The 19,143-nt window shown below is 36.8% G+C and overlaps 1 protein-coding gene across 4 annotated transcripts in view; it reads right to left on the bottom strand.

Moving 5' to 3' along the window:
• LOC107805230 (putative thimet oligopeptidase) overlaps positions 1-10,363 on the bottom strand; it is a 50,940-nt gene extending 40,577 nt beyond the window's left edge. Inside the window, exons 1-5 of one of the 4 annotated variants that reach the window (XM_075226615.1) lie at positions 10,131-10,361; positions 9,936-10,048; positions 8,231-8,394; positions 7,305-7,395; positions 6,165-6,344 (exon numbers count right to left, since the gene is read on the bottom strand). In XM_075226615.1, coding sequence (XP_075082716.1) covers positions 6,165-6,344; positions 7,305-7,395; positions 8,231-8,394; positions 9,936-10,048; positions 10,131-10,296 — 714 coding nt within the window. In that variant the 5' untranslated portion in view covers positions 10,297-10,361. Of the gene's footprint in view, positions 1-6,164; positions 6,345-7,304; positions 7,396-8,230; positions 8,395-9,935; positions 10,058-10,130 lie in introns of all 4 variants that reach the window. The other 3 variants (XM_075226614.1, XM_016629229.2, XM_075226616.1) reach the window with 3 other exon arrangements.
• Positions 10,364-19,143: the final 8,780 nt, after the last annotated feature.

The raw sequence follows: 19,143 nt of genomic DNA on the forward strand, positions 1-19,143 counted from the left end.
GTGTCAGAAAATGTTGTTTGAAGGTTTTTTAATCTATACTATATTAAAAGCACGAAGGCCATTAGCGAAATGTCGTTCGCCTATTTTACCCTTTAAAAATAGATTTCACACTAGACAAAATAGTGATTTAATTATTTTTCTAATTTTTAGAATTTTAAAATCAATTAAGTTTTGTTTATTAAACTCTTCTTTATTTGAACTATGTAAGAAGTCATAATATTCAAAACTTTAAAATCGATTCAAATTTTACCACTTCAATTCGAATAAACACATAAAAAAGAACACTAAAATTATGCAACTTATCTTACATATATAAACCAAATTGAACGATGGAATAGTCATTAAATGATACTTATATGATTAAGTAAAGAAGCATATATAAAGTTTATAGCAATATATGTAATATAAGAATCCTAAAATAAAGACACATTCATATTTGTCATAATAATAAGATTAATGAACATAATCCAAAGGAATAATTAACAATATTGACTATTTAACACAGGTAAATATGAAATAAAGCATCCACTTTTACATGTCTGTTTTCCTATCTACAACACAAGAACCGTAAGACACAATCATCATTTTTTTAGCCTTTAAAAAGAGAACACTTAGTTGATAAAATAATTATTACAGTTAAATATTAACAATTTGAATCACAAAAAATAAATTAGTTTCTTTAATATTAAGAACAAATAATGAAATCTTTAAAATACTATATTAGAAACAGAATCCAATTCTATTATTTTCAAAATTCATCATATAAATAAAGTTATTTTCCAAATCCAATTCTAGTACGGTAGTAAGACTCAGATTTGGTAACAGCGCTAACTTGAAGAAATAAAAATAAAATATTTCATTAATTATTTTTTCTTTATTTATTGTAAAATATTAACTCAACATTAGTTATTTTGACACTTTATATTGTCCTTTATCATTTTTCCATGACTCATAGGGCCAATTTGCCTTGGCGATGGATGAACCAACGCGTCACATTGAAGGGGAGGTGCCATGGTGCATGTTATTTGCTGATGAATATTGTTGATTGACGAGACGAGAGGCGAAGTTAATGCTAGGCTGAAGGTTTGGAGACAAATCCTGGCGTCTAAATGTTTCAGGTTGAGCAGAAGTAAAACAGAATAATTGGAGTGTAAGTTCAGTGAGTAACCCATGAGGTGGACATGGAAGTGAGACTTATACCCAAGTCATCCCCACGAGAGGAAGTTTCAAGTATCTAGGGTCTGTAATCCAAGGTAATGGGGAGATTGATAATGATGTCGCACGTCGTTTTTTTTTTTTTTTGATATGTGACATGTGCTACTTTCTGCTACAAGTTATCAGCCCAAAAAGAAATGAAGCAAAACTGAGAGTTTGGGATTTTCTTTCAAAGGTGATTGCCCCTCTCTGTTCTGCTGTTGATTTTCCTCTATTCACAAAAAAAAAAAAAAAACAGCCCTTTTCATGGAAGCCTCTTGAGCCGAGGGTCTTTCGGAAACAGCCTCTCTACCTCCAGGGTAGGGGTAAGGTCTGCGTACACATTACCCTCCCCAGACCCCACTTGTGGGATTCCACTGAATTGTTGTTGTTATTGTTGTGATAAGGTAAGATTTAATTACAAAATAGTATCAAGTTGATACTGGGAATTATTAAAAAAAAAAGTAAGCTAGACTTGAATACATCAAATTCCTAAATGTTCTAGCAAGTCTAGCACATCATGCAAATTAAAAATAGTTTTCCCATCCTTCCAGGAATACAAATAATACAGGCAATTGAATTTTACAATCTGAATTTGTTTCTTCGTGTCTTCAAAAACTTCTTTTGTTTCTTTCTTCCCAAATAGTCTATACATCCAGATTTTCTTCAATAAGCCACCTGGGTAAGTTGCTTCCCATCATTCAAGTACTTCTCTGAATTTCCCAGGGATAACCCATTCTATTCCAAAGACAGCCAGAAACATAGACCAAATCTACCAGGTAAACTTGCATTGTAAAATAAGTGCTCCATAGATTCACCACAGTCTTCACAGAGATAGCATCTCGTACATAATATCCAGCCCTTCCTCTTCAAAGTTTCTTGTGTTAGACAAGCCTCATGTGTCACGAGCCAGCCCAAGCATGCGCACTGCAGTCTTCCAAATCATCTTCCAAGGCCATTTCCTAGATTGTCCCTGCTGTTGTGCGTTAAGAATTTTATAACATGAACTTACTGAGAAAATGTCATTACTACTTGCCTTCCAGAGTAGTTTATTTTCTTTCCATGTGTGACCAAAACTTTGGCATCTTCTGAATGAATAAATCAATTTCCTGCATTTCTCTTCCAAAGGGATTCCTTCTAAACTGAAAATCCCAGCCTTCCTCAGGGAACACATCCGCTAGCATTCGGATTACCAGCAACACAAAATAAACTTGGAAACTGATCCTAAAAAATCCCAGATTCATCCCAATTATTTTTCCATAGCCTCATCCTCTTACCATCACCGACTTCCAATCTAATATGCTTATTAAATTCCATTCAGAAATTGGAAATTTGCCTCCAAACAGCTTATCCATATGGCATATTAACTGCCTTAGGAGCCCATAAACCTTCTTTAACATACTTGATGTTCACACGTCTTATTGAAGCGGCGTAGATAAAATGGAGGCTCGCATTCGGTGTCTTGTGCGATAAGAATGTGCCAGCAAGACTTAAAGGTAAGTTCTACAGAGTGGTGGTTAAACCGATTATGTTGTATGGAGCGTAGTGTTGGCCAGTCAAAAACTCTCATGTCCAGAAGATAAAATTAGCGGAACTGAGAATGCTAAGATGGATGTGTAGGCATACTAGGAAAGATAAGATTAGGAATGAAGATATTCGGGATAAGGTGGAAGTAGCCTCCGTGGTGGACAAAATACGGGAAGCGAGGCTGAGATGGTTCGGGCACGTGAAGAAGAGATGCACGGATGCCCCATTGAAGAGATGTGAGAGGTTGATTATGGTGGGTCTAAAGAGAGGTAGAAATAAGCCAAAGAAGTATTAGAGAGAGGTAATTAGGCAGGAGATGGCACATCTTCAGCTTATCGAGGATATAACCCCTAATAGGAGAGTGTAGAGGTCGAGAATTAGAGTAAAAGGTTAGTAGGTAGTCGAGCGTATTTCCTTTCCTTATCGGTAGCACTAGTTTTATTCTCGTATTTCCTTATTTTTAGATTTCTATTACTACCTGATGCATCTTCTGCTTTGGTCTTTTTATTATCTTGTTTTTTTTTTTATGAAGGGAATTTCATTAAATGGCATCAAGAAGATGCATAGCAAAAATTACAACATAAAGGTATTGTCTGCTCATATGCAGAAAAACTTACAGAACAACTAAGGAGCAGACAAAATCCAGAAATAGTTCTTATTATCTTGTTGTTGTTACTGCTTCTTTTTTCATGTCTTCTTTGCTATTGTATTTCTTTTTAAACTGATGTGATTTTGCTTTCCTTGAGCCGAGGGTCAATCAGAAAGAGCCTTTCTATCTGCTCAAGGTAAGGTTAAGGTAATACACACTAGACTCCCCAGACCCCACTTGTGAGATTACACTGGGTATGTTGTTGTTGTTGTAGTCATAGGGCCAACCTCTTCATTTCCAAATCTCTAAAAGATCAAAAGATTCTTTCAATTTGTGTTTTTTGACAAATCTTTAAAAAATTATAATAAAAAGTATAGCTAACCCTGTTTGTGTCGTCTCGAATGAACTTGAGAATAATTTTCTGAAAATATTTTCTAAGAAACTCTAAAATTTTCGAGCCATTTGTTTTTGCTGAAACTAAAGAGGAAGCATGATAGCTTGTGAAATTGAATATATTGCATGATGATTGAGGACTTCTATGGGATATATTTTCTTCCATTTATTGAGTTAGCTATATAAGATAGACATTCATCAATTTCAGGAACTTACATTTTTTGTAAGTTAAACACATTTTTTAATATATTTTTTATATGATTTTTTTTAAAAGAATTACTCATTGAGATGAGGTACACGCGCAACGCCTGTACTCTAGAGACTAGTCAAGTAAAATGCTCTTTGAAGGGAATATTATTGAAACTTCAACAGCCAACATAAGCACTTAACTCTAAGACACTTTGAAATGCATTTCCTGAAGAATTTCGCTAAAAGATTATTAGAATGTTATGTGTCGGTGTTAGAACTTGTCAGAAATTGCTATTAGAAGTGACAAGTTCTTAAGCAAGACACTATCCCACATAGGAAATATAACAACGTGCATCGTGGATGACACATATAAGTAGGTGTGTCTGGTACTCCTAAAACCATCAAGTAATCAATATATTTCACATCTTCTCTTGTTTCTCAAATGGTATCAAAGTCTCACGATCTTGGTATAGATCTAAGTAGTTTCCTCCTACTGGCAGAAGAAACTCATTTCATCTGGCCAAAGTTTCTTTTTCATTGTTATAGTATTCTTTCTTCTTTCCGGTGACCGTCCTACGACACTCTTATTTCAGAGGATCATTTCAGCAGTGATGTGCATATTTTCCTAATTGGAAAAGGTCCAAATATGCCCTTGAACTATGCGAAATTGAGCGGCTTTGTCCGTCGTTAAATACTTTGGCACAAATGTGCCCTGCCGACCAATACTTGCTCTAAATATACCCTTATTTTAAACGGCCCCATATGGAGGGCATATTTGGTCCCCACGCGCATACTTTGCGGGTAAATTTGGCTCATTCAATTTTTTAAGCTTTTATAGTATTGAGTTATCTTGTTTGGTTCATGCCAATGTAATGAAAGTTTGTAATGATAAATCCCCTTCAAATGGATTGATTTTCTTAAGTAAATCTTAAATATGAATAAAGAGAAGCAAAGTATAGAAAAAGGTAAACCATTTGTTGGAAGGCCTATATCAATAAATTTCTCCACGGCCTCATATGCCTCAAAACACCACTAAATAGCCACTCTCGGCATCACAACAATAAAAACTAATACAATAGACAAGTCTAGCCACCATAGGCAATAAATGAATTAACTGCAATAATCATATGTGTCGAATCTCAACTCAATAGAAAAAAATAAATTACTTACTCTCTCCATACAAACAAAACACGATACACTTTGCTTAGGAACAAAGAGAAGCATGATTTTGAAACAAAGAGAAGTAAAGTGTACAAAAAACCTAAACCATTTATTGGAAGAGAAACCTTACAAATTGGTCGGCCTCTGTATAGGTTTCTCTTCCAACAAAATGGTTTAGGGTTTTCTACGTTTTACTTTCTCCTTGTTCGTATTTCAGATTTATAGAAGGGAACCAATCGATTTGAGGGAGATTTTATCATTACAAACTTCCATTACATTGTTATGAACAAAACAAGATAACTCACTAACATAAAAGCTTAAGAACTTTAATGGGCCAAATATGCCCTCAAAGTATGCGTCTGGGACCAAATATACTCTCCATATGGGACCGTTTAAAATAAGGGCATATTTGGAGCAAGTATTGGACGCAATGGCATGTTTGTGCCAAAATATTAATGACACCGATTATTGATATTAGATATTCAATACAATACAAGAGATCCTTATTTATAGCTATACTATACAAGGACATACTACTCCTATTCCAATGTGGGACAAGACTACACTATATACATAGCTGTAAATGACACAACATGTAATAAAGAACCAGGAATAAGAGAATACAAGAATAGTACTAGTACTATTAGTAAGCCTAGGAGAAACTCACGAACTACCTGTCAACCTACCACCTTAATCCTCGACCTCCACACTTTCCTATCGTGAGTCATGTCCTCGGTAAGGTGAAGCAATGACATGTCCTGCCTAATCACCTCTCCCCAATACTTCTTTGGCCTACCCCTGCCCTTCCTCAAGCCTGCCATGGTCAACCTATACATATATACTACTACATGATGCCATTGATTATCTTCTTCTTTTTTTCTTTTTTTTGAGAAGATAATAGACAGGAGCTTCATAATCAATTTTTGTCTGAGCACAAAACTTCCACATCCCAATATGAGTCGATTTCCCTGCAACTTCATCCTAAAGTAACAGAAAATATTGATATTGAAAAGACAGAAAAAGGAGGGAATAGATTTCCACTGTGCGTGAAGATTAGTAAATTGAGTAACAGATGGGAGATGGATGTGAAGACTAATGTCTTACATCTTACCTTGAGAAACTCAGGGGGCAACCCTTCTAGCTCCATGTCAGTGAAAAGTAGAAAACTACAATCATCATCCAAATTACGAATGTATTGCATGCTTAGCTCATCAATATTTGCAGTTAAACGCTGCAACTCCTCTTTCTTAGATAAGGTCAGATTCACGCCATTCCTTTCAAATTCTCGAACCTGTCACTGAATCTTAACCAATTAAAAACTGAAAAGAAATAGCGGATATCTTCAAATAAAAATCGCAACCTCAATTAAGAAAATCCAAAATTTGAATGATTGCGTAGAGAGAAGGGCTCTTTTGGAAGTTTACACAGAGGCATAAGAAAGAGAGATCCTGGGAAATGAGACCTTTTAACACTTGAAATATCATACATCTTATAAGAATGAAGAAATTCAACTGCATATAAGCACAGATGATCAATAATATAACAACAACAACAACCCGGTATAACTCCACTAATGGGGTCTGGAGAGGGTAGTGTGTACGCAGACTTTACCCCTACCCTGAGGTAGAGAGGCTGTTTCCGATAGACCCTCGGCTCCCTCCCCTCCAAGAACTCCCCACCTTGCTCTTGGGGTGACTCGAACTCACAACCTCTTGGTTGGAAGTGGAGGGTACTCACCACTAGAGCAACCCACTCTTGTCACATGATCAATAATATGAAGAAACAAAAAGTTATGTGCTTTTCCAATTAACCTTCAATCAAAAACTAGTACCAACAAAAAGAGTTACAATTTCTGTCCTTGCAGATAAAGAGAAGTAAAACGTTTATCCAGCAAAACTTGTGTAATCTCCATGTATAGTCCAGATGTGGCATGAGTAACTAGTTCTCTATTAATTGCACACGAGTGAAGGTTTCACTACCCAGGAAAGGTAGCTCTGACTACTCAGACACATTTGACATTTCTCAGCCTCGACAAAGTGAACAGTTTATGTACCTTTGGGAAACCTATACAGCAATTTTAAAAATTATTAGCCTTGGATACCTCAACTAGAATGAAAGCACAGTAACGATCCAGAAATGTAAGCCACCAAAAGGTTGAGTGAATGCGGCAAGAGTGCTTAACTCATGAGTGATCAAAAACCAGTGCACTTTGAAAATCAAATAAGGCAAGAAATCAGCTCATGCCCCATACCAGGAAGTGGGTAAAGTTTTTAGCATCAGTACTCAATCCATCCCCTGTTACTGTTAAAGCTTTGACAACTCTGTATATGTCCTCACGCTTCCTGAACTCATACAAAATAAAGAAAAGATGGGATAGTTAATTAGCAAGTGCTTCTAGGAAAGTTTTGATACAGAAGTAGTCCGTAAATTTTAAGCTTAATGCACAACTAAATTTTACTTATGATTTCTCACCATCAAATAGTTGCCCGATGTAAGCTACAGACATACTTGTGTTTACTGATGGGAGTTTAGAAATGGAACACCGCATTGCAGGTTGGGCATCCTAGATAAGAACGTTCCCTGAAGAGTTGTTGAAGGGCCTCTACTGTAGTTTTCTAGGCAAGTCAATAAGCTTTGGGACATACAAAACACACATCGGACTTGTATGATTTTAATTTTGGAAAAATGTATTTCTACCAATGTCTTTTGCATCTATTATATACTAGAAGCCACCAAATATGATTTTGTATAAAGGTGTTAATGAAAAAAAACCGTCATTCAAGCAAAGAACCAGTCATAGCTAAAAAGTAAAACAACAAAATAGAGGATTAACGGTAGTTTGAGGACAGTGGAAGTTGGAAATTTTGAGATTTTTAATGACATACCAACATTTATCAAGTTCGCTTTATGACCAGGAGAATCCAAGGACGATATGATTGTTATTTGAAAGGTTAAGAGGAAACATGGTTGATGGTTCCTAATAATTTTGTTTCATGCTAGTTGATTTCAATAAATTACTACCACTACTTCCTAATGAAAAATTGTTCCATTCCAGCAGATCAAACTCGGAACCAAGATCTTCTTTCCTACTTCGAGATACCAAGAAGCAGAAGAGGAATTTGCAATTAAAAATTTGCAAAATGAAATAGAAGGGTTGAAACTTTGTAATGGAAGAACCTGCACATTGAAATGTGAGCATCTATTTTTCTATCTGCTACAGCACTAGCTTTGCGTACATCCTCAAAAGCTGATAACCATTTAGGAAAGACACATGACTGTATCAACGGGAACTGCTGTGCCTCTAACTCTGCTAATGGCAATATCACATTTACATAGGCAACCTACAAATTTAGAAATAGAAATATCAGCAATATCTTGAGAACGGCATATCAGATTAAAGCACAAGACTTAATGCAGAAGAAAGTTCTAAAATAGTAATATTTGATAAGTTCCCAACAAACACAAACCCCTGATTGACTCCAAGAAAATAATCAGAGAGTTAAATACTAGTTTTCGTCTGCTAGACTGCAACTTAACACCGAAGTTAGCCTAATAGTCAGCTAATTGAGACACTTCTCTCTTCACATGATGAACTTGAACTCAACAACTATTAAGAAATTTTTTAGCAGAATGAAACATAGGGTACCATACTTAAGTACTTCGGCACTTGGGCATAGTAAAGATTTGCCACTTAATCCTCTATCAATGTATAAGAAATGATGGTCTGGCTAAGGCTTTCAGCAACTGGCCACATAACTATAATCAACTAAAATTCCATCAATTCTAGCAAGTGATTGCCGTTTGCCTAAGTTGCAGTTTTGTTGTTGCACTAACATGACTGAGCTACAGCAATCCGTGGATTGTATACTGCATTTTTGTATCAGTTATATACATTTCCCTGAATATGAGAGTTTCATTCAATAAATGTTTGATAAGTTCATGGATTTCACAACAAATGGTATTGTCAAAGAGTGGATAGTTCTTCGCCATCCTAGAGATTCTCCTCAAAGCAGCGGTCAAAAAACAGAAGCCTCTTGAGTTCCCTATAGAGAATGTTTTATAAGTTCATGGATTACACTTAAGCTCGTTGATTACACAACAAATAGAGTGGCCAGAGAGTTAGTGAATAGGTCTCTAGCAACCGAGATGGTAGAAGCCTAGACAATTGATGATTCCCCTTGAAGCAACAGTCACAACATAGAAAGCCTCTTGTAAAATATAGACACAAGAAATGAGTTGCCTACAAGATTTAAAGAATACAAATGCAGCTACAAGCTGTGGCATAGAATTCAGTTACAGTCATAGAAACAAGGGGAAAAGAGGAGCTATTGTCACATAACTTTGGATGCTGTATTTCCCCTAAATATTTCTAGCGAATGACGTCCTCCTGCATGCCCTCCTAGAATTTTGAACATCAATTCAACAAGTCCCAGAACCGGACTAGAAATTCAACCTACTCCTCAAAGTTGAGAACCATTTTGCATGACATTGGTTACTGACAAGCTTACATGCTCCTCGAGTAATGCACTGCACCGTTTGCTACAACCCACAAACACATGCTGGGTAAACCTACCCATCGAAGTTGGAGTAGAAGGACTCATACTAAGTGTTGCAGCAAAGATTCGAGTGGATCTTCAGGTTATTAATCTTATAGTTCAACCATCCGCATGAGGACCTCAAACTTGAGAATCATTACAATACGGAGTCCACACATTTTGTGCCCGATAAGTTTGTTTAGTGCAAAAGGGGACTTTTCAATTTCAGGGCAAAAGGATAGTCGCCTTAGTACAGCTAGGCAAGAAAGATAATATGGCCAAAATATATATTAGAATTAAATGGACAATCCACACTCTAACTAGACATAATTAAACACAATAAATACCTTGTCAAGTGGAACTGATGCAACAGCATCATGAACTTGCTTCGATTTCTTAATTATGCTTTCGGCTAATTTCAGAATTTGAGAAGCAGTTAGATTGACTCGAACATTTGAACCTGGAATCTCTGCAATTCAACAAAAAAAGGTTTCATTTGTTATAGGAATAAACAAAAAAATTGATGTGTAAGCAAAGGGAACCTTTTTTCTTGCGATGTTTGTTGTTGATGGCGGAGATAGCAAAGTTGACAGCAATAGCGAGAAGAGCAGCGGCTCCCGTCAAAGCAATGAGATTGCTTCTGTCTCTCTTCTGCTGCTTACCCATTTTTTCAACTCTACTTCTACTTACAAAGAGAGCTGCTAACATCCAAATCCCCTCAAGTATTAGTATTCTTGATTTTCCTCACCAAACGGCAAATGGGAGGGAAATTTTGTGAGTTTTTAGGCTGGACTGAGGTGTTGACCTTTTTTAACGGGCTTTATTTTATTGGGCCTGCTATTGGAGTAGAAATGGCGTGTTGTAGCCACTTTTTAACGTATTATTTAGTTTTTATCCAATAGTCACTACTCTATTAAAATTAATACGAAAAGATGATTTTACCCTTTCTCTATCTCTTTTCTTTCCCAGACACTTTATCAAAATTTCAAAACCCTCGTTTCTCTTCGGAACTCCTCTCGTTACTTCTCTCTTATATGCAGTAAGTTATTCGTCCAACTTCATCCCAATTAACAATCAATTCCTAAACCCAAGGGCAGACCACTTTCTTGACAGTCCTTTGTTCTTTTGGAATTGGGATCGAAAGATTCTCCAGTGACTTCACATTTTTGTTGCGAGATTTGCCTGCTTATTTTAATAATTCAGCTAGTCTTTTCTTCTCATCATCAAAATTAGGATTTGCAGTTCCAAGTTTCTCGACATTTTTTGTGAATCAAATTATATGTTTTCTATTTTGCTTTTATGTTCCTTGTGATTTTCTTTACTCGAATATGTGTTTAAGTGAAAAACTGTGACAAAATATGTAACACCTAGTTCAATAACGAAAGTGATTTTGTAGAGGTGTTTGCGACAGGTATCGTTAGACAGCTAGACTACATAATAAGTTGTTAGCACAATGATATGTATTATTGACATCTGTTTACACTTTTTTGTATTTTATATTGTGTCTTAATGTATTATGCTTCTGTTATTTGTTAAGCTTCTGTAGATGGTAATGGGATCACTTTGCTTCTGTATTTGTGATATGAATTTTTAAGTATTGACCAGTATTTTAAAAGGCGTGGGCGTAAGGCGAGGCGTTTTACATATGCATCAACGAGGCATAAGCCCCATAGGTATTTAATTTTTAATATTTTATGAAATAATATAATTACAGTAAATATTTATAAACAGGTAAAATTGCATAAAAATTAAAGAAGCTTCAATATATATATATATATATATATATATATATATATATATATATATATATATATATATGTGTGTGTGTGTGTGTGTGTGTGTGTGTGTGTGTGTGTGTGTGTGTGTGTGTGTGTGTGTGATCCCTGCAAAAAACTAGTCAAAACAATCTATTATACGCTACTTAGAAGCTCAAGTAACTTGAGTCGAAAAGAATAAAGTTTTCTACATGGAGGAACAAAAAAGATGACTAACCTTCAATTTGAACTTTGAACTTGCTGATATGAAGGAGAATGGAGTTCTCTTTGTATTTGTAAAAATAAATTGAATATTCATTACTTTTGGGAGATATTAGCAGACTAGCGGACAAGATAAAAAATTGGAAAAGATCATGAATTGGGGCTTCTATCAATAAAAAAGGTCTTGACTTTTAAATTTAATACATTTCAGTTCCTTTTTAAAACTCTTGAGTAATTGCCAAGTTGAATTTTAAAAATTTGGATATTATATGAAGGACTTATTAAACAAATTTTATTTTAATTTGAAAAAGTCTTTGGGGCTTACGGCTCACTAAAAAAACTCACCTCAAACGCCAAGAAATACGCCCCGAACGCCCGGGCGTACGCCCCGAATTGCTGGGCGTACGCCTCTTGAGACTTTAGCCCCACACTATCGCCCCGGGGCGTTTAGTGCGGCTCGCCCCGAAAATACCTTTTAAAATACTGGTATTGACTACATACCCGTATCTTAGGTATTAAATCGAGAAACTAGGTCTGGATTAACATATGGTGTTTACCAAGGATCTTGACGAGTATGATGCCTCTGTCAACTGTTCTAGACTTTGATTGTGCTTGTATGAATTTCCAGCATCAGTTGGTGGGTATACATACTCCCTTAGTTGGAACTATGTTACCATGTTAAATTATATGTATTATGTCATAGCAGGCAAGTCCACTTGAAATGGCAAGTGATCATTTGTGTTGTTTATATGTTGTCCTCTATGTTAAGACCTCCAATTTAGAAACCTATTTTGTCTGTGACTTTAGCTTTAGCTTTGTTTGGTTGCGGAGGCATTGTTATTGAGAAAGGTAGTATCCTGGGGGATTGATTTTGATATGCTTAGTTTTGCCTCTTTGATAGAGAAACATGATACCTTGCATGATTGATTCCAATGTGTAGCTGATTAACAATCTGTGGACTTTCTCTTTCTTTTCCATCTTTCCTTGCCATCATTACGGTGATGGGCTGTCCAGAAAGTTGTTAAAGATAAATTTGTATGCTAACTATATTTAGAAATTTGCTAAATACTTCTATTCTTAACTGTGTTTCTATGAAAGATGCATCTAATTAGGTCCTGAATTTAAGTTTTTTAGTTTAAATATTCAAGACATTTCAGAAAAATAGTCCTAATGTTTACCTTCTATTTTCTTCTTTGTAGTGTGCTAATGAAAGGAGATCGCTTGTTTGAGTTTGATGATTGGCGTAATTTGATGAGCTATTGGAAGGAATATTTTCAGTATAAGGAAACAATAAAAGATTTTTTGTCGAACACGCAATGGAAGAAGTTGAGAGATGGTGTTTTCGGAAACTTTTTCCGGTTGGAAGGTGTTAAATTATGTGGCAAACTTATTCATTATGTATTGCTTTCTGAAATTGTAAGCAATGATATGAATTCAATGACATTCAAAGTTTTTGATCATGAAATGAAGTTTACACGTGAAGCCTTCTAGATAATTACTGGGTTGAAATGTTCTTCTTCATGGGACTTCAACTTTTTGAGTGAAAGAGCAAATACGCTTTCTAAAGTCTACTTCCCTGGTAAGGATAGAGTTGAGTTAAGGGATTTGTGACATTTTATTACTAGTCACCCATCTGGTACAACTGTATCATTCATAGGCAGCGACGACGATGCGGTGAAGTTGGCAACAATTTATTTTATTGAATCTGTGTTGATGGGTAAGTGCAAGACTAGGAATGTGTCTGAGCGTTTAATGAAAATTATTGATGATGATCAACTCTGCTCTTCTTTCAATTGGGGCTCTCTTTATTATCAAAAGTTAGTCAAGTCATTAAAGAGTTGCTTGAAGCCCAAACAAAACACTTCAGACAATGAGAATGAGAAAGAGACAGAGAAAGAGAAAGATAAAGAGAAAGACACTCATACTATACTTGGCTTCCCTTTCGGCTTTTTGTGTTTGGATTATGGAAGTATTCCCAGTTTTCCAGGGAAAAAAAGCTTATGAACTTCAGAGAATGCGGGTTCCCTAGGATGCTATGTTATTCAGATATGAAATCTCCGCATTATGAGAGTCTATGTAAAAACTACTTCCATAATGAAAAAGTAAGTTAATGGTATTAATGGCTATCTTTTTTTCTGTGTGTTTTGGTTCTAAATACTTACTTTTTTCCCTTATAAAATAGGTGTTTGAATTGCTCGAGATGCTACCATTTTTTTTTTTTGAAGAAGTTGTGGAGTCCGCTAGTGTGCATGTGCAATTATCTCGAGATCAAAGCTCAATGCCTTCAACACAATTTGATGAAGGCTTGCTCAAAGAAATTGTTAATGTAAGTTTTATGTCTTTGAATACCATTAGTTTTTTATTTGCTTATTTTTGCTTAAAAGACTTTTCTATTTTTATGGTTTTTGATTCAGAGATTATCAGAAAAGTTGAAAAAGGATTTGCAGGCAGAAAGTGTTAGAATTCATCAAAAAATAACTTTATCATAAAAAATTATTTTAAAAGGACATCAAGGTAACATATGTTTAATTTTTGAGCTTCTAAATTTGAATTCAGGACTACATGTCTTTTATTTCTGAGCTTGTAACTCTAAGTTCAGGACTATGTGTCATGAATTTTTAAACTTGTAACTCTAACTTTAGGACAACCCGTCCTTAATTTCTGTGCTTGTAACTCTAAGTTTAGGACTAAGTATCCTTAATTTTTTGAGCTTGTAACTCTAAGTTCAGGATTAAGTGTCCTTAATTTTTGAACTTGTAACTCTAAGGTCAGGACTACCTGTCCTTAATTTTTGAGCTTGTAACTATAAGTTTAGGACTACCTGTCCTTATGTTTTGAATTTGTAACTCTAACTTCAGGACTACATGTCCTTATTTTTTGAACTTGTAACTCTAAGTTCAGGACTACATGTCCTTAAATTTTGTGCTTGTAACTCTAAGTTCAGGACTAAGTGTCCTTAATTTTTGAGCTTGTAACTCTAAGTTCAGGACTACTTGTCCTTAATTTTTGTGCTTGTAACTCTAAGTTTCAGGACTAAGTGCCCTGAATTATTGAGCTTGTAACTCTAAGTTCAGGACTACATTTTCTTAAGTTATAAGCAGCTAATATTATGATTTTTATTTTAAATACTATCTCACAGGCTTTAAAGAAAAACCTAGAGTCAAAGGTTGATACTTTATTGAAGCTTCTTGAGAAACCTCATGAAAGGAACAAAGAGAGAGAACCTAGTGTTCCAATTAGCAAAGATGCAGTTGATGATCAATGTGACGATACAGATGTGCATCAAGAAGATTGTTATGAAAGCTTTTATACATATGCGCATCTAGAAGATGAAACTGATATGGGCATCGAAATTGGGAAAGGTTATATAGAGTTTTTGATATTGTTGTCATTGTAAATTTAAATTCAATAGCGTACTAAATATTAACTATTTTGTGCTTACAAATGTGTGTAGAATTTTGTGATGGAGTAGAATTTCAAGATGGAGTGGAATGTCAAGATCAGGAAAATTCGAAAGAGAGAAGTGTAACAGAAATAATTTGTAAATCTGGAGTGCAATCTCAGGATGTAGAAAATCCATGGAGAACAAGTGTCACGACCCAAAACTCGACATGTCGTGATGGCGCCTATCATGGTACTAGGCAAGCCGACATCTCACCCATACCAACATTTTTAAATTTCGAATATACGGGAAATAGGTTTAAATAAGTAAGAATCTCATAAGAACTAGACGGAAACAACGTAACTCAGTACAAATTTTTTTCCAAAAGATTCGGGTGTCACGAAGTACATGAGCGTCTATATAATAACATGGTCTAACCAATGGAACACTGTCTAGGAAAGTAGAACAGTATAAACAAGACTAAAAGATAAAGGAGGAGAGTCAAGGTTTGCGGACGCTAAAGCAACTACCTCGATGATCTCCGAACTGATGAAATGTCAGGAATCAGCAACCACAGTGACCAAAAATACCTGGATCTGCACACGAGTACAGGGTGTAGCGTGAGTACAACCAACTCAATAAGTAACAAGTCTAACCTTTGGACTGAAAGCAGTGACGAGCTCAAACAACTACAGTAAAAGTATAAAGTTTAACAATACAGAAAATGTAGACACGCCTCCAGGTTCAACAGTTAAGTTCAACACATATAAAATATGCCAAGTATGACTGATAGGAGAAATATGACATCTCTATGTCTACATGCCAATATGAATACCGTATATGATGCAACATAGTGAAACCCCAAGTACTCACACTCTCAGAGCTCTCAATCTGATTGTCTCAATTCTCGCTCGTCACACTCAGTCACTCAGCACTGTACGGTACCTGCTACGACGCGCAACCCGATCCACATATAGCCCTAAAACCTGTTGCGTTGCGCAACTCAATCCACACATATACATAGCCATAAGGCTTGTTGTGGCGTGCAACCCGATTCACACACACACACACACACATATATATATCCACATATATATAGCCATAAGGCTTGTTGCGGCGTGCAACCCGATCCACATATATATAGCCATAAGGCTTGTTGCGGCGTGCAACCTGATCCATATATATATAGTACTCATAACATGGCACTCAGGCCCCAACTCAGTCATCAATCTCTCCAGTCTCTTGGGCTCACAACACTCATATTAAGCAGCCCAAATTAATGATATGAGATGTGACAAGGTACGATAATAGAGATCGAGACATGATATGTAATGATGAATGCGACTGAGTACATAACTGCAATTAAGCAAATAACTCACCAACAAAGAAAGACTATTGTGGGTCCTAATAGTACCAGCATATAGCCTAAGCATGATTTCTAGCATAAATCATAGCTCAAGTGCTCTAACACATAGAGTATAGTAAAAATGTTCAGATAAAATAGCTACACAGTTCCATGGAATCGACTAAATAACAATTACTATGGTGTACGCCCGCACACCCGTCACCTAGCATGCACGTCACCTCGACATAAATCATATAACACAAAATTCGGGATTTCATACCCTCAGAACCAAGTTTAGAAGTGTTACTTACTTCAAACCATGCATATCTCTACTCCAACAAGCCCCTACCTTGCGAAACGGCCTCTGAATGCCTCGAATCTAGCCACAAACAATTCGATACGATCAACTCAAGCTATAGGAATCAATTCTATATGAAAATGCTAAGTTCTTAATCAAAAGTCAAAAAGTCAACTCAAAAGTCAACCTCCGGGTCCATATCTCGGAATCTGATAAAAGTTACAAAATCCAAACACCCATTCAACCACGAGTCCAACCATACAAAAATTACTCAAATCCGATACCAAAATCTCGCTTAAATCCCCAAAATTTGGCCTAAGAAATTTCTTCCATTTCCCCCCAATTTTCCACCCCAAATCACTAATTAAATGATGAAATCAAAGATATATTCATGGAGTTTAACCAAAATTAAGTAAGAATTACTTACCCCAATCATTCCCTTGAAAATCTCTCCAAGAACCGCCTCCAACCGAGCTCCCAAAATTAAATTATGAAATAACCTCAAACCCTCATTTTTGAGACTTTAAATTCTGCCGAGTTATCCCTTAATCGCGATCGCGAAGCACAACCTAAGCTGCCCCACAAATTAAAATTACATGATCGTGTAAATACCCACGCAAACGCGGTGAATAACCATCATAGAACTACACGATCGCAAACACTTCTTCACGTTCGCGAATAACAACTACGCGGAACCCGGTTGCCTCACTTCCTCTTCGCGAATGCGACTTAGCCCACGCGTTCGCGATGCACTGCTTCCTCCAGCTTACGCGATCGTAGCCCAAGACTTGCGATCGCATAGAAAAAAACCTCCACCGCCAAAAAATAGCCTACGCGATCGCCAACCTGTCCACGCGATCACGTACAAAGAAACCAGACATGGACACCAGAAAACTTCAGCCATTTCTCTAAATCAAATTCCATTCCAATAACCATCCGAAATCTACCCCGAGGCCCCCAGGACCTCAACCAAATAAACCAACAAGTCCTAAAACATGATACGAACTTAGTCGAGACCTCAAATTACATCAGACAACATCAAAAATACGAATTGCACCTCAATTCAAGTCTAATGAAAATTAGGAAATTCTAACTTCTACAATCGATGTCGAAACCTATCAAATCAAGTCCGATTTACCTCAAATTTTGCACACAAGTCATAAATGAAACAACGGAACTACTCCAACTCCCAGAACCAAAATCCAAGTCCGGTAACCACAAAGTCAACTCTTGGTCAAACTTCTCAATTTTCCAAAACTTCAAATTTCCAACATTCGCCATTTCAAGCCTAAATCAACTACGGACCTCCAAATCACTATCCGGACACACTCCTAAGTCCGAAATCACCCAACGGAGCTATCAGAACCATCAAAACTTCATTCTGGAGCCATTTACACATAAGTCAACATCCGGTCAACCTTTTAAACTTAAGCTTCCAACCTTGAGACTGAGTGTCTCAACTGATTTCGAAACATCCCCAGATCCGAACCAACTACCCCGACAAGTCACATAATGACAATTGAGCATAAAATAAGCGGTAAATGGGGGAACGGGGCTACAATACTCAAAACGACCAGCCGGGTCGTTACATCCCCACTCTTAAATAAACGTTCGTCCTCGAACGGGTCTAGAAACATACATAGAGTCTCAAATAGGCGTGGATATCTGCTCCGCATCTCCCGCTCGGTCTCCCAAGTAGCCTCCTCAACTGGCTGACCTCTCCACTGTACCTTCATTGAAGCTATGTCTTTCGACCTCAACTTTCAAATCTGCCGATCCAAAATGGCTACCGGCTCCACATCATAAGTCAAATCACCATCCAACTGAACTGTGCTGAAATCCAAAACATAAGACGGATCACCGACATACTTCCGGAGTATAGAAATATGAAATACTGGATGAACACTCGACAGAATAGGCTGCAAGGTAAGCTTGTAAGCCATCTCTCCAATCCTCTAAAGCACCTCAAATGGCCCAATATACTGAGGGCTCAACTTTCCCTTATTCCCGAACCTCATAACACTATTCATGGGTGAAACCTTGAGCAGTACCTTCTCCCCAACCATGTAAGCAACATCACAAACCTTTTGATAAGCGTAGCTCTTCTGTCTAGACTGCGCCGTGCGGAGTCGATCCTGAATCAATTTAACTTTGTCCAAAACATCCTGAACTAAGTTAATACCCAATAGCCTAGCCTCACCCGGCTCAAACCATCCCAACAGAGACCGACACCGCCTCCCATACAAAGCCTTATACGCATCCATCTGAATACTCGTTTGGTAGCTGTTGTTGTAGGCAAACTCTGCGAGCGGCAAAAACGGATCCCAAGAACTCCTAAAATCTATGACACAAGTGCGTAACATATCCTCCAATATCTGAATAGTGCTCTCGGACTGTCCGTCTGTCTGAGGGTGGAATGTTGTACTCAAATCAACCTGGGTGCCCAACTCCCGTTGCACTGCTCTCTAAAACTGCGATGTAAACTGTGTGTCCCAATTCTAAATGGACACCGACATACCGTGAATGCGAACAATCTCACGGATGTAGATCTTTA

The sequence above is a fragment of the Nicotiana tabacum genome, chromosome 12, assembly GCF_000715075.1.
Source record: "Nicotiana tabacum cultivar K326 chromosome 12, ASM71507v2, whole genome shotgun sequence".
Classification (NCBI taxonomy): Eukaryota; Viridiplantae; Streptophyta; class Magnoliopsida; order Solanales; family Solanaceae; genus Nicotiana; species Nicotiana tabacum.